General features: G+C 32.1%; 1 protein-coding gene across 3 annotated transcripts; it reads right to left on the bottom strand.

The window, feature by feature from the left end:
• Nucleotides 1-906: 906 nt before the first annotated feature.
• On the bottom strand, nt 907-7,087 carry LOC109187917 (phosphoinositide phosphatase SAC2-like). Of its 3 annotated transcripts, none has more exons than XM_019338323.1 (17): nt 6,901-7,087; nt 6,606-6,800; nt 5,712-5,916; nt 5,449-5,614; nt 4,647-4,869; nt 4,350-4,426; nt 3,980-4,167; nt 3,803-3,900; nt 3,584-3,717; nt 3,349-3,477; nt 2,752-3,124; nt 2,412-2,533; nt 2,213-2,320; nt 1,958-2,119; nt 1,632-1,781; nt 1,444-1,552; nt 907-1,368 (listed from the first exon to the last, which is right to left on the bottom strand). In XM_019338323.1, exons 2-17 carry the CDS (start codon nt 6,672-6,674, stop codon nt 1,261-1,263), a joined length of 2,421 nt encoding a protein of 806 aa, XP_019193868.1. In that variant the 5' UTR covers nt 6,675-6,800; nt 6,901-7,087; the 3' UTR covers nt 907-1,260. The 3 variants fall into 3 exon arrangements, with proteins under 3 accessions (XP_019193868.1, XP_019193869.1, XP_019193870.1); XM_019338324.1 differs by having other exon boundaries at nt 2,752-3,112; XM_019338325.1 differs by lacking the exon at nt 6,901-7,087 and having other exon boundaries at nt 5,029-5,614.
• Nucleotides 7,088-16,122: the final 9,035 nt, after the last annotated feature.

The raw sequence follows: 16,122 nt of genomic DNA, 5'->3' as shown, positions 1-16,122 counted from the left end.
TTTTACTTAAATAATAGAAATTATATTAAATTATTAGTTTAATTATAGAGTTAATTGAAAATATTATTCAATAAGTGGAAGGATGAAAAAGATATTTAGTGAAGGGATCAATGTTCGATCTTTGGCGACTTCAGGATAACCCTTATCTGTTTAGCTATTGAGTCACTGTTAGACTGGAGTGTTGGTGAAATATATTTCTTACCTTGTTCTATTGACATTCCATATTATAAATACATTGAACAGAGTCTTTTTTATTGCCATTCTTTATTATAAATCACTGTTGTAAAAATTGACCAGGCAGCGAAATCGGTCAAAATCAACCGAAATCGACATAGTCGGCCGATTTTGTCCGATGCTGTCTGGTCCAGCCGTCCGTAACGGAAATCGGCCTAATCGGCCGATGCTGTCTAGTCCAACCGTCTGTAAACTAGTTTAATACTTTGAATCTTCTTGACTGATTACGTCCGATGTTATCTAGTCCAATCGTCCGTTGACTCATTTGATACTCTAAATCTTTGAATGGATGAAGTATTTAAGTATTTAATATTCGAGTATTTTTATTTTTTAATATTATTTTAATGTTATGAATTATGAATTATTTCATTTATTTGGAGATGTATTATTTGATTAAAGGTTGAAAACAACCTCATTACAATTGTCAAAACTACAAGTCTGCTACTACTTGCAACCATATTATAAATACATTGAACAGAGTCACAATAACAGAGAATATACTTTTCACTCTATCACGTTGTCATTCCTAATTGCAAGTACTTAAACAACGCACTCAGGGAAACATTATGGGCAACAATGAATAAAACTAGCTATTGCATTTGATACTGAATTCTGGAAATTTTTAGAAGTTCCCTGTATCTAACTTCCTTAAAGTTTTAGGACGTTAAAAACTGCAAAACCAAGCTGGGATTTATGACCAAAGATGTTGGATATATACAAAATTGAGTAACGTTTGACAATTGTTAGCAAGCATGGGAACAAGGAGTCCCAGAAAGAATACGCAGGATATTTACTTTTGGGTTCCTATCTAAGGGGACTAGACTATGAATAAATAAAGATGCAGATCCACCATGGCTTTCTTTTGGCATATCTGTCAGTAACCAAAAAATTCAATATTTTCTCAAATCTCTAACCTTGGTAGCCGGTAAATTTATTGTATCAGTAACCCGCATCCTTCGGATGGGTTGATTGAATCGGGGTACGGTCTTAAACGGATTTAGCGCGTCAGGAAGCCCCAACACATCATCAGGGGAAGAGCATGTCTCCAAATGTAACCCAGTGCACAAATTTATCAGAAAATTCACCCGGGCAATGGATTTCTTGAACCATTTCGAAATTCAGATCTCCAGTAGTCTGTTCAATATGTTTAGAGAGTCAAGCGGGAGTAACGGGAGTAGCATAATTGCGACATAAAGGATTAATTCTCACCTTAATACTAAATCCAGAGTCGTAGGCATGAAGGCTCGTTTCTGCTTTAGACGCGCATCCAAGGCCTTCTGACGAAAGACCACTGGATGGGGAACCTACGACTGACGATCTGCAAGAATATAACATTGGTTATGCTTTAATTACAAGTAGATCGGGCGACACTAAAGCAACACCCCCGAGTAATATACCTCTCATATGTCTCTTCTTCACATGAATTTCCAGACGAAGAAAGCCACTCGACATCTACAAAATTCGAGAAGTTGGAATCCCCACGTTCAAGAGTCTGCTCACCTTGGGTTTCGGAGAAGAGCTCCCTACCAGACATAGTGGGGGTATACCTACAAATATACAAAGCAAAATCCTAATACTTTAATATACTCTGCACACTACAATCTAACATTCTCTAAGGTAATCTAACATTCCGTGAACCAAACGCCCCGAAATTCATTTATAATCCAAGGATAGTGTTCATCTGCATGGCAATTTAAGTGGCATCAATAAATAGTAAAGTGACCTGGAATATGACATTTCGCTCTCACATGTTGAGACATCAGGTGTGGACTCAACAGGTAATGGAGGCTGATAAGCTGCTCGCTGTTTGTTACTTGTATCTTCAACAGGTAAGTTACCTGGACAGATAATATTTCCATCTGAGAATGACCTTTTGATTCTCGACCTAAACACATAACAAAGCATATATATTAGAATCCACAGAAATATTATTTAAGAAAAGAAACGCCAATGAAACTATAAAACAAATTAGTTATACCTTAAACTGTCAAGAGCTAAACTGTGCCTTCCACCACGATAATGCTGATCAGAATCCAATTCCCATAGTGCTGGTTTACCATCGTGCGGCTGGAAATGCCCCAGGAACCTAACACAGATTAATAAATACAAATAAGAAATTATGATGATTTAATACATGGGAAACACAGAAAACTTGAAAACTAGTATATTTGACATACACATTAATCGCACTTTGTTTCTCAGCATCCATATAAGCATTACTATAGTACCGCTGAAGTGTCCTAAAAAACTCTTGGGATTGTGTCGCTGCTCTCCATTGACCTCTTCTTTCAGAAAATATCTGTTTACGTTCAAAATAAACATTATTGTAAATTACAAGTTTGGCATTATGAGACATCAATGTTGAAAAAATCGCTAGGCGCCCTCTCTAGGCACCTGGGGACCGCTTAGGGCGCCTAAGCAGCGCCTAGCCGCGATTTTTGCAACACTGTGAGACATTTAAAGAAGCCAAACACTTTGGAAACCAAAAGTCGACACTGGGTAAAATTGATAATCGACCTTGTTGTGTGCAGCTGATCCGCCATATTGTAGTGCAAGAGTGTCGCCCATTTCTTCATATATCTTCATTAAAGTATCCGCCAGTGGAGAACCCAAAGGAACGTTCTCGACGTCTATATACCCTAGAGCATGCAACTGATGGCCTATAGCAACAAGCCCATACGCATATTGAGCAACATTAGTACGGTCCAAACAATCAATGCAGTTTGTTCTTAGGACGCCTCTCTGGTAGGTTGGACACTTGATAGATTGAACTCCATGCAAATCATCTGTACTGCAGTTTGACCCATTTTCCAAGCAGTCAGTGTCCCTCACAGCATTGTGATCATCTTTCTCAGCACCATCTCCATTGCCTTTGTTGCTGCATTGCATTCTTGATAATCAAACGAAATCCATGGATAAATACAAGGAAGTATGCTTTAAGGAAATTATACTAATCCATACTGCGACAATTCATTAAGCACAAGAGTTTCAATTTATAATTCTATATCACTTCAAAATACAAGCAGAACAAGGACTGTATACGTGAATATTCTATTGAAACTAAAATTCCACAAAAGCAGAAAATCTAACTAAAAGAGTTTATTAGGTAATTACCTAACACATGGAAAATTAAGCAATTCTGCTGTCTTTGAAGCTGGAGTTACTTGACAGTAAAAGAAACCAGTTAATTCCAATGCATTAGCAGACACCTTGTTTAAAGCCATCAACACACTTGTAGCTTTACTGAAGAAAAAAAAAAAAAGACAATTTCAAGAATGGATCTTTAAACTTAAAAAAAAAGAAAAAAAAAAAAAAAAACCATTAAATACAGAGAAGGAATGAATCTAACTTTTTTGTAAATTTGTTTAGATCCCAGTGAAGGAACTTCAAATGGTTTTCGTCGGAGAACTTTTTATTGATATTATCAATAGCATTAGCAAATTCTGCACGCAGAATAGATTCTCTAGGCTTCTTCTCAAGGGTCTGTTACATGAGCAATGTGAGGAATACAACATAAATCAATGTCAGAACAGATTAAGAAGATACAAGACAACTCGTCCTTATTTACCTTAATCAGATTCAATATAATAATTGGACTTCCATATCTTTTGATGAGGTTCTCAAAGTGAAGTTTGGTTGCTTCATACCGCGGGTCCTTCCTTGACACTGTAAATGGAGAGGGTTATTGGACTATACTGTGAATAAACAAGATAATGATAACATTTCAAGTATATTTCAAGCCTACATATAATATCAGGCTTAATATTCAGTCTTGAAGTTTCTTGTGACCAAAAAAGAGGTATCGAACCACGGTTCTGCACAATAGAACTAATTTGTACAGGATACCCTTCAGGAACATTTTCAACCACAATTTGTTCAGTCTCAACATCATTAGCTACACGGCCCTTCTCATTTACACCTCTCTTCAAATATCTAGGACAAACAAAAATTGTGAAAGAAGCATTAGAACACAATTTTAGTAACTAAAACCAAGGAAGATTATCATGCAATAATAAATAAAACCAAGGAAGATTATCATGCAATAATAAATGTCTAATGCACCCAAAAGTGTTATATAAACATTGAAAATAAACCAATGACTATAAGTAATGTACCTGGTTCCAGCATAGTGACGAGATCGTCTGGCAATAAGGATCAACTTAAAATCTTTTTCACAAACTGAAAGTGTAACCTGTAAGTATTATTTTTATTAGTCAGGATGAAAAGAAACATAAGACAAAATAATCATACCGGACAAATATACTCCAACTGGATCAAAATACAAAGAAAGAAGGTTAATGGCATGATGAACAACAAAATATGAGACACCAATATGGAACACAATGAAACTAGTGACATCAAAGAAGAGGGAGAAATAAAATAATTGACCTAAAATCTTAAATAATGAATACCTCTTTAAAGAAGCCATAAACTAGTGCTATAGTCCACATAGTATTTTTGAGTTGATTGCGGATCCCACGAGTCAAGAACTCATTCCATACGAACATTGTTTCATAGAGGACAAGTCCTGAATCATGATTGCTTAGGTTTTTCTGAAGACTAAGCATAATAAGATAGGAATAGCTGAAAAAGAAGTCCTTGGTGAGATCCACAGTGCGTAGTAGTTTCTTGTACCTATCACATTAAAGAAAGAATGGAGGAAAAGCAAATGCAAGTAAATACAGTGCAATATGCTGCTAATATGATAATTAAAAGAGGAAAACACTAAAAACAGAAGCTAATATAAATAGGATGAGAAAAGCAAACAAATTCCCCCTGCAACCCTGGTGATACCTTGTCTCATTCAACATGAAAAATTAACATCAGGACACCAGTGTGGTTTGCCCCTGTACATTTGCCAGAAATAAACTTCCAATGGGTTCTATAAAATAATTTAACTACAGAAGATTACACAACTAAAGGCTGTGATGTACTCTGAATATGAGCGTCACATCAATGCATCTCTGTTAGAGCTATAACTATTGTTACACTGAAGGACGTATCCACAAGTATCGAAATTACCTCAACACGTATGATGTCTTTAAAGATGTATTGTCCAATAAGAACGTGAAAATAAAAGAAAGGAAAAATAGACCACTCAATGAAACACATTACTCATTGAGATACAAAAAATAAGCACTGTTAACATAACTATACTGTCTCCTCACATGTACCATGGACATTTTACTTTTACATGTAGAATTGGCAAAAGACCTGTGTTCATTCTTAGAAAAAGCCATATTGGATAGCACAGTAGAACTGGGAATTGGGATCATCTCGCTCTTTGTAATCGAATAGACTGCATGACCACATATAGTGCCAATCTTCCTTCTTTGAGTGATAAGCAACATGTAATAAGGTCCCAAAAATTTTACAAAACCTAAAAGAAAAAAAATGATTAGTTCTAAATCATATAGTTCCTTTTCTGTGCAAAGACAAAGCATTGTTATGAGACAGAGAGGTGAAGATTAACATACCAACAATTCCATAGCAATTCGTTACAAATTTAAGCCCACCAGTGGACTTGTTTCCTTCGTGTATTCTTTTCAGGAGTTCATAGCTTTCAGATTCCGAATATGTTGTAGGGTCTTCATGAATATTTAGCTCCAATGGCTCTGTTCGGTCAATCTTTAGGACTCTCCAATATGTTCTATTCTTGTCCCGTCCAATCATATAAAAGTTCTATAGAACATAAGAATTCATAGTTATTATCTAGGTACTGAAATTAAAATCATTACTCCATGCAAACTATTGAAACCAGAGATTCATTACAATGTAAAAATGGCAAAAAAATCAGAGACACCAGCATTCACGAGGATGAAGATAATGTTATTCAAATAGCTCTTTTCTTGTCAAACTGTTCATGGAATCCCCTAATCAGTATGGAGACCAATTTTAAAAGAAAGTTCCTGCTTTGACTTTTGATGCTTATTAATATACTGCTGTTTTCTTCTTTTCAAAAAAAAAAAAAAAAAAAAAAAAAAAACTAAAATCCAAGCTGCCTTCAAATAAACTTAAATTTATTTGATGACCAAGCACCATAGTTACAAGTTAAGCCATAAGTTAAAGTTTTGACAACTTTGAAATCCTTAACCCTTATTTGATCTGAATCACACATTCCACATAGCACAAAAGCTAACTCCTTTCCGTCAAGAGGATTTGAAAGACGAAACCGCAATAACAAATTAACAATTGTTATCATAATGCTAGGATTCTCCTAGAACAGCTTGGAAAATACGGAAAACAAAACAGTTAAAACTTCTTAACGAAAATCAAATCAAAATCGTATTCAGAGAAACAAATCACAAACACTCACATAATTGCGCATATAGTCTAAACCAAAACAAACGAAATATACACGGAATACGCACCGAGCGAGTCTCGTAGAGCCTGAATTTCTGCAAATAGGGAGCTCCATAGTTGTTGTCTGCTCCTACCATGCTTATCCGGTCCAAGTTAACAACTCAGTCGCATATCAAAAACTTCCAAAACAGATCGTGTAACTCACAAAACCTCTAATACACCATCCAAAAGGACCAAAACTTCAACAGCTCAACGCCTTCAACCTAAAAACGCAAAACGAATACAATCACATACCGCACAAAATATACATATTATCAACACCAAGCGATATATATATAATTATATATAGAGACCGAGAGAGACCTTGACAGAGAGAGAACGGAAGAGAGAGAGAGAGAGAGAGAGGGAGAGAAATAGTGGTGGAGAGATCAAAACAGTTTGAGCACGGATTGAAGACGAAGAAGAAGAAGAAAGACGGATCGAAGGAGAGGTGAGAGACGCGAGCTTCTGTGAGGACATCCACACAAAATGCGGAATTATGGATTTTTTTGTTCTTTTAATTTCCGGTTTTTTCGCGAAATATAACTCCCCCCAACAAAAAAAAGAGGAAATATAATTATGTTTTTACTCTCAAATTTTCTTCCGTTTCGTACAGCTAAGATACAGAGGGCAGAAATTGAATAATATTTTGATTACAATTTACAAATCGAATCGTGGTGTATAAGAATTGGCCTATCGGGAAGAATTGGCCTATCGGGAGGGGAGACATGGAGAATTCATTCCTATTTTAGTAACCATTGCATAATTTACATTTTTTATCCTTATTTTCTTTTAATCAAAAGACGAGAAATACGTAGTAAATATTTCTTTACTCTAAAATACTCAATATATTTGAGATTTCTAATCTAAATAAAAACATAATAAGCGTGGATGAAAGCTATATCCTTTACTTATATCCATTTTTTTCCGTTAAATTTTAAGATACATTATGTTATAAATGTTGTACTGTACAACATTTTGGACAAACATACCCCTACTATTATAACTTTCGTTATTTTTTCCACTATTGCTACCATGCTCATTCATCCACCATATATTTTTTATTTTAAATAATAATAATATACACATTATATATTGGGATTATATGTTAGTTATTTTTTAAAATATAAAAATTAAATTTATAGAAATGTTTTATATTATTATTATTATTATTATTTACAATAATTTAAATATTAAAAATCTAAATAAATTTAAAATTTTAACATAAAATATTAATATTGGGCAACTATTTTTTGCGCATCGAAATACTAGTTTTCGGATAAGCGCGGAGAATAAAAATAAAAATAAATAATAATAATAAATGCCCAAACCATGCATAATTCATTGTAATATATGTTGAATATATGGTGGTAGAGCATAAACAAAAAGAATCGAGTCAAATATCTTATTATTTAATTCGAATTCAACTATATGAAAAACTAGTTATATTCGCATTTGTCAAATATTTGAATATCAAATTTTATTCGTATTCGATTTGACTATATATATATATATATATATATATATATATATATATTCATACTATGATTCGTATTCGTATCCGAACAAAAAAAAATCGAATCGAAATATGTATCCGAATACGGATTCGGATTCAATTTATTCAAATTCAACCCACAATATACGAATTCGAAGCAAGAACTGAATTTAAAATATTTGATTTATTTACACCCCAAATTAAACATCATCGAAACAATTTAAAATAAGCAAACAAATGAGCTATGAGTGTATTGCCAACTTAATAACTAGTCTACGCAATAATTAACTTCTTTAATTTATGTATATTTTTCGTGTGACAATTTTAACTCTTTCTAATAAACTCACAAATCACAATTGCAAAATAAAAAGACGAATCTACCATAATTATTTCCTTTATGTATTTCAAAATTCACTACTTAAATGGAAAAATTAAAAATTATTATTCATCTCAAATTTCGATCTCATTAGAAAAATATTACGGAGTATTTTTATGGTATTTTAAAAATTGTGACGTATGATATTTGACATTAATTAATTAACATTGAATGGTATTTTAAAATTTGTGACTCATACATATTATATTTTTAGTGTGATTTATGTTTTATGCATAATTAACGAGCATTGTACATAATACGATTTATTATTACACACCATATATAATATATAATACTCCGTATATAATAAATAAATATATAATAATAAATGCAAGTTTTTTTGTCCCCAAAAATATATATTATCTTAGTAAAATAGGTTGAGATTATTATCGTTGCGGAAAATGAGGAGTACTTTCCTTAGTTATGCGTATGATTGATTGAGATTGATTCCAATTGAAAGACCTGAAGGAATATGACTCGGTCAAAACTGGGAATTGCGGAGTAATTAGCAAAACACAGAATAATAAACAATCATTAATTTATGAGTTAATCATCATTTTATTCCTCAATTGTTTTTCAATTATCAAGGTAATTTATAGTTTTTTATTTTATTCATCAATTGTTTCTCAACTATCAATGTAGTCTATAGCTTTTAACTCAAAATTGCGTAGTAATTAATGAAATACATAATAATAAACCATCATTAATTTATGAGTTAATCATCATTTTGTTTCTCAATTTTTTCTCAATTATCTATGTAGTTTCTAATTTTTAACTCTAACCATTTTTTTTTTTTTTAAAATAACTCTAACCAATTTAATTCTTGAATTGTTTAAAATTTTCTGAAATTAAATCTTGTAGGGACGAACCATATCATAACCCCCATGGTACAATATGGAACAATATTTGGAAGCTTCAAGTCACCAAAATAGAGAATTTTCCTTTGGAGAGCTCTCTCACACTTTCTGCCTACAACTAATAATTTGATTAGGAAGAGAGTGGAGGTCCCTAATCTATGCTCAGCTTGTGGTATTCTATAAGAGGATGTTATGCACTTGCACATATGCTAGGCGTAAGTGGAATGTTTCACAACTTCAAATCCATAACCTTGATGGTCATGATTTTATGCCGTGGGTGGAAGGTTGGTTGGGCAGCACAACAATGTTTTTTGGTGATTTAAAAGAGCAAATTTGTGGAATACTCTATGAAATCTGGAGGGCTCGAAATATGGCCGTTTGGGAGCAGTCCATGTCGTCTCCGGTTGTCTTATGGCGCAACTTCCAGAATACTTGGACTGCATAGTTAGCAAACAACATGGAATGCCAGTCTACCTCCTCTGCGCACGTCACTATCGATGTCTATCGATGCGAACAAGGATTCATCTGAGTATGATACGGGCTTAAAGGTGTCTTCTACAGTTAAGACATGCTTAAGACACCTCGTGGTCTGACAAAAAAAAGTGCAAGTAATAATTTCATATAGTGCACCTAAGTTCAAATAAATGTATTAAACGTGCAACATATAATGTACACTGAGTATCAATATTAAGTGCGCACAACGTTATCATTATTTGCACCAAACGTTATCATTAAGTGCAACAATGTGAAAGTTGTTATCATTAGGTGCATCAATATTAACAAGGTAAATTACTTGTACTATTTAGTGAAAATTGTTGCACTTGTAAGTGATTTTACTTGCCCCAATTACTTGCACTTTTAATACATTTTACTTGCAACAAAGTTCGAGTTATTTACAAAAATGTCACCGCGTCACTTTTAAAAATTACATATAATTCGTTAAATCTAGACACGTGAACGACTACGATTGGTTCTTAGTTCTTTCCTAGGCACCTGTTCTCACCTGAATGTGCCCATATATATATATATATATATATATATATATATATATATATATATATATATATATATATATATATTACACACACTATTAATTAAATATATTTTAATTTGTAATAATATTATTAAAAAAAAAAATCAAACATCTATTACTTAAATTGTTAGTGTTTTATTATTATTATTTTTCATTTTGAGGTATAACAAAATATTAATATGTAACTAACAAAAAAAAAAAACGTATGTTCAAGCTAAAATGAAATAATTTCGTTCGAATCTATCATGTATGAATTATTAGATGATTGGGCTATTGAGATTCAAAGCATATTGTTCACAATTTTTAAATATTTAAAATAAAATGTTGGTATTACTTGAACTAAATTGATACCACATTCAATTATGCATTTTTAGAGTTTTACACTAAACTTAGCTTGCATTATATAATCCAAACAAATAAAGTATATACAAATATTATTTTAAAAGTATATAGAGAAAACTCTAACCGTATAAGTTTGCGTGGTATATATGAGAAGCATAATTCAATTTAATATTTCATTTTTAAGTACTATAAACTATGATGTTTTAATATGCATGATGATAGAAAAGTAAAGACCATTTGTACATACAATTAAATGCCGCTACTTTTTTGTCTTTTTAAACTAAAACATGTTGCCATATTGAAGTAAGCTTCTTTAATTTGGTAAGCTACAACCAATAAATTATTACTATTTTGATCAAATTTTCAAAGTTCATATCATTTGTAGGACTTGGACGAGTCAACTCAGACACCCTGAGCTGTAGGCAATTATGATGAGGCGAAGGAACTTGGTAACCATAATATTTAGTTTGACTCCATAGGAAAGATATAAGTCTATTGATTTTATTGGGTTGAACTGATAATTTATGGACAATTTAAGTTGGTTTATCTTCTTGCGGTGTTTTACCGGCTTAGATCACATAGTGTGATTCATTCAGAGCACATTCGAGTAGTATCTATAATGAGGTGTAGAAAGGGTGATCAAGTAGGTAAAACATAACTTTTGTACTAAAATATCACAAATTTAATTATTGCTAATACTCTCTTAGTAGAGTCTGATTCACTGATTGAATAAATTAACCCAGTTGGCATGTGGCCCGAGGCCTAGACTGAGGTTGAACAATAGGCTCGGTCTTGGCATGGGTGTTTAGCTATTAGGTTATTAATGTTGCACCACATATCAAATACTGAATATTATCATAACTTATCCTAATGTTATAATAATAATAACGGATAAAACGTTACAATTGTTGGTAGGAGTTAATAAATTTTTACAAATATAAAATAATTATGGAGATGTTAATTGCTATAAATAGAAAATAACGATTATCATTTTTCAGTGGGCATTTGGGGAAAGTATATGCAAAACCATTTCCTTAAATACCACCGGTACAAACACTTAAAAAATGCGAATATGCCCTTCAATTCATTACGGCTGCCACTGTTATTCATTCCAATCATTGAGGATGTTCAATCATTTCATTTCTTTTCATTAAGTTGTATTAAAATAATAATAATAATAAAAAAAAAAAAAGATCCCTACTTGCTCACATTCTTCTCATCATGCACGATAGAGTATTACTTTACCCATTACTTTCATTGGCTGTCGAAATTGAAGATCGCAGCACATAATTATAAAATTGTAGACAAGAGGTGAAAGAATTGTGCAAGGTTCATTTAATTTATGATTAGGTATGTGGTCATAGGTGATATTTTCGTGGACTTTTTATTTATTTATTTTTGAGTAACCAAAAAAAAATCACAGTTATTATTTTGTATATTAAATAAGTTATATTCATTTATAATATCCTACAAATCACATAAGACTGTTTTTCTTAGGGTGTTAAGGCATATATTACACTTATTTTTTTTTTAACTTACAAATAATGTTTACGCTATTTAAGTCCGATTCAATTGAACCAACACATTTTGATATCTCTAAACTCTTCCAAACTCATCAAATTTAATTCAAAATGTTCACAACCATGGACGGAACTAGCCTGGGGGCAGTGGGGGCAGCTGCCCCCACTCCCCCTACGCCACCCCTTTATATATATGTATGTATATATATACATATATAGCATTAAATGTTTATATATTATATTTATGTTTAATGTATTAATTGTTTGAGTAGTATAGTTAGTTGAACTCTAAATTTGATTTTAATAAAAAAAAATATATGGTCATGGGTTCAAAACTCATTAACAACACTTGTTTATTTTATTCTTTAATTCCTTTCCAAGATAAATTCAATATTTTTTTAATCTACTTTTTATGAATCATTTAATTAATGTAATACACAAGTTTATATTATACTTCATATAAATTTATTCGAATGAATTTACTAGTTGATCTACTTCATTAGTCTACTTCATTGTATTCAAATTAATTTAGAAAAACTTAAAGTTGATCTAACTAAAAATAAAAAATAAAATTTAAAAGTATTTATGAATATAGTGTTATTCAAAATTTTTTATTTAATGAATTACGTTTCATATTTTGTCATAAATATTTTCGCATTTTCACCCCACACAAGTATATTTTGGACTCCGACTCTAATTATCGTGTAATCTATAAAAATATTCTATTGTAATTTATAAAATATTTTGTATTTTAATCTTATTATGCCGGTTTGATATTTTGTAATTGACATTTATATCGCCATTTAAATTTTGCCCCACTCAATTAATTTTCTGGCTCCGTCCCTGTTCACAACACACCTCAATTCCAAGTAAGAAGGGTGGAAAGTTTTATTTAGTGAAAGTGGGGTATATCAAATGTTTTGGACCAAATTTAGTTATAAAGTCATGAGATTATAAATTATTAAATTAATAATGAATGATTAAAAGTAACAATTATTGTTGGGAGTCGTTTGGTTCGCTGGAAAGTATTTGAAGGGAAATGAAATTGAAATTCTATGGAAAATAAATTCCAAGAAAATAAATTTCATTGTTTGGTTGGTGGAAAAGAAATTACTGGAATATGAATTCCATTGTTTGGTTGAGTTTGGAATGGTAAGGAATAATGTGTATAATGACAAATATAACCCTACACAACAATAATAATATAATAATAATAAGAGTAATTAATAAAGAATGGTGATAGTAAAATTGTCATATTAGTTTTTCATGGAAAACCTTTTCCATGAAAAACAAAATACCTAACATGAGTTAGGAATTTGTTTTCCTCATTCTCAAGAAAAACTTTTTCTAATGAAAAATGTTTCCATCCAACCAAACAACATAAAACATCATTTTCCTTCAGTTTTAGGACTCCATCCAACCAAATACCCATAGTTTCTTAACAACTCTTGTCCCACATTGCTTTTCAAGGAGAACTTTTTTTCTCCTTTAAATACCAACCTTTTTAGAGCTTTTTAAATATATTATGAAGGGAAAAGAAAGAGGAAACCCCACTTGTGTGCCGCCCGCCCGGCTTACGGGCGAGGTGCGTCTGCCACCTTTTTACGTGATATTTGTGGCTGGAACCGGGGGCAGTTATATTAGTGACTATATATACCCAGGCCATTTCCCATGTGCTCACAAATCACACTTCAATTCATTCTCTTCATCCTCTCTTCTATCTCGTCTGAACATAACAAGTTAGGTTCACCTACGAATTAATCGCGATAGTGTCCAGTACACGACATTTCAAATCATTCTCTTCATCCTCTCTTCTCTCTCGTCTGAGCATAACAAGTCATGTTCAATTCACCTGCGAATTACTTGCGATAGTGTAAGTACACGACATAAATTTCATTTCTTTATGTATCTCGTCCATTCAAACCCACATCAACGTAATTCTACTACGACATTTTTTCTTTAATTTGTTTATTATCAACCGTTAAGACTAGTATTATTATAATAAGAAGTTGTTTAAAAAAATTGATATTACTGTTGATTGGCGTGCGAATCACAGTGTAAATAGATGATGAATCATTATTGATTGTTATGAGTATACAGTAATATGAAAAAGATCCATGGAATATAGATGATTCATGAAAGTAGATATTGCTTTTTTTTTTCTTTTTTTTTTTTAATAATCTTGTGCGCGTCTTCCATTTCATTTCTTATTTCATTATTTTTATATCTACTTTTTAAAATTAATAATACATATATAATTTTTCACTTATTGATGACATCTTTCAGCCTTTCACAATAATTCATTTGTTATTTATTAACTACTCAAAAAGTGTTAGAATAAAAAATCTGTGATAAAAAATAACGGTCTCTTATCACACTTTTGAATTTTGACCACTTTTTAAGTTTAGAAAATTACTTCTCTAAATATCACTGACCACCAATCAAAGTGGTTGATAATACTAATCATTTTTCGGTGATCAGAAAAATCGTCAACATGTTATTCTTTTTTTTTTTTTTTTTTAATATTACTATTAGAAACTTCAAGTGTTTTTTTTTTTAAGTCATGACTTTTAGCAATTATGACGAAGTTTGGTATTGTAAAATTTCAAAAATTAAAAAAATTTATTTTATAGTTAGAAATTTTTTGATTTTCGAGAAAGTTCGCAACTGTTACTTGAATATACACTATTAGTGAAGTCTGTCTTGTAACCCTAACTAGCAAAGAACAACGATGAGGTAAACTAACCTAGGTTGTCTATAGCCTATATATTCAAATTGAAAAAAAAAAAAAAAAAAAAAAAAAAAAAAAACCAACACTGCTCTTACAAAGTGTCAAACTCGAGACTTATGGTTACAAATCCAACTCTTTTACCAACATACTTAAAAGACAAAAATGCTAAAACACTTGTAAAGTCATAATTGTTCTTTAATTACTTCCTTAAACCCTTAGCCCACTGCCCACTTTTTCACGTACTAATTTTGTTTGGACAATATTGGTGTTTCCTAATTATATAAAGAGTAAATACCAAAAATAGTCCCTCGACTATAGCTAAATTCACAAATTGGTCCTCGATTTTTAATTTCAACCAATTAAGTCCTTAACTTTGTAATTTTAGCACAATTTGGTCCTCTGTCTATTTGACCGTTTGTTGACTGTGATTTTTGAGGATATATATGTAATTTCATGGTCCATCGTCGGTTTTTAAGGTTTCGATTGCATTTCCAAACCGCACTGTTACATTTGAATACACTGCTGAAAGCAATCTACTAAATCCGGTCGCCTTTCTTCATCCTCCCTTTGGATTCAATGTAGTTGATGAGTTCGTACCAGAACGAAGAAGACGACGTGTTTCCGAACTAGTGCAACGTCATCCTGGAGGCCTCCACGTGCTTCGACGAGAGCTGAAGGTTCTTCTGAAGATCGTCGATCACGGTCAACAAACGATCAAATAGATGGAGGACCAAATCGTGTCAAAATTACAAAGTTAAGGACTTAATTGGTTGAAATTGAAAGTCGATGACCAATTTGTGAATTTAGCTATAGTCGAGGGACCATTTTGGGTATTTACTCTTATATAAATGTAACTTTTAGGGCTTTAAAGCAAAAAACTGAAAATTGATATTTATTTTTATTCCCCTATTTTATGAAAAAAATAAAAATTAAAGGTAGAACTTTTTAGAAGGCATTTAAGAGTTTAAAGGGAAGTCTCATGAGTGGGTTATGATGGAGTGGGCCAGGTGGGCAAGACGCCACTTGGAGATAAGCTCAACGTGGAAAATGGATGACGTTTCATCCCGGCCATGTGAAACGGCATGGACGCCGAACTTTGCCTCCTCCATCTGTCTTTCATAGCTTCCGCCGACAGCGACGCTCACGTGTCTACGCACCACATATATATATACATGAGACAACCTAAGATCAA

This window comes from Ipomoea nil, unplaced genomic scaffold, assembly GCF_001879475.1.
Source record: "Ipomoea nil cultivar Tokyo-kokei standard unplaced genomic scaffold, Asagao_1.1 scaffold1421, whole genome shotgun sequence".
In the NCBI taxonomy this organism is placed as follows: Eukaryota; Viridiplantae; Streptophyta; class Magnoliopsida; order Solanales; family Convolvulaceae; genus Ipomoea; species Ipomoea nil.
Note: the sequence above shows the minus strand (reverse complement) of the source record. Positions and strands in the feature narration are given on the sequence as shown.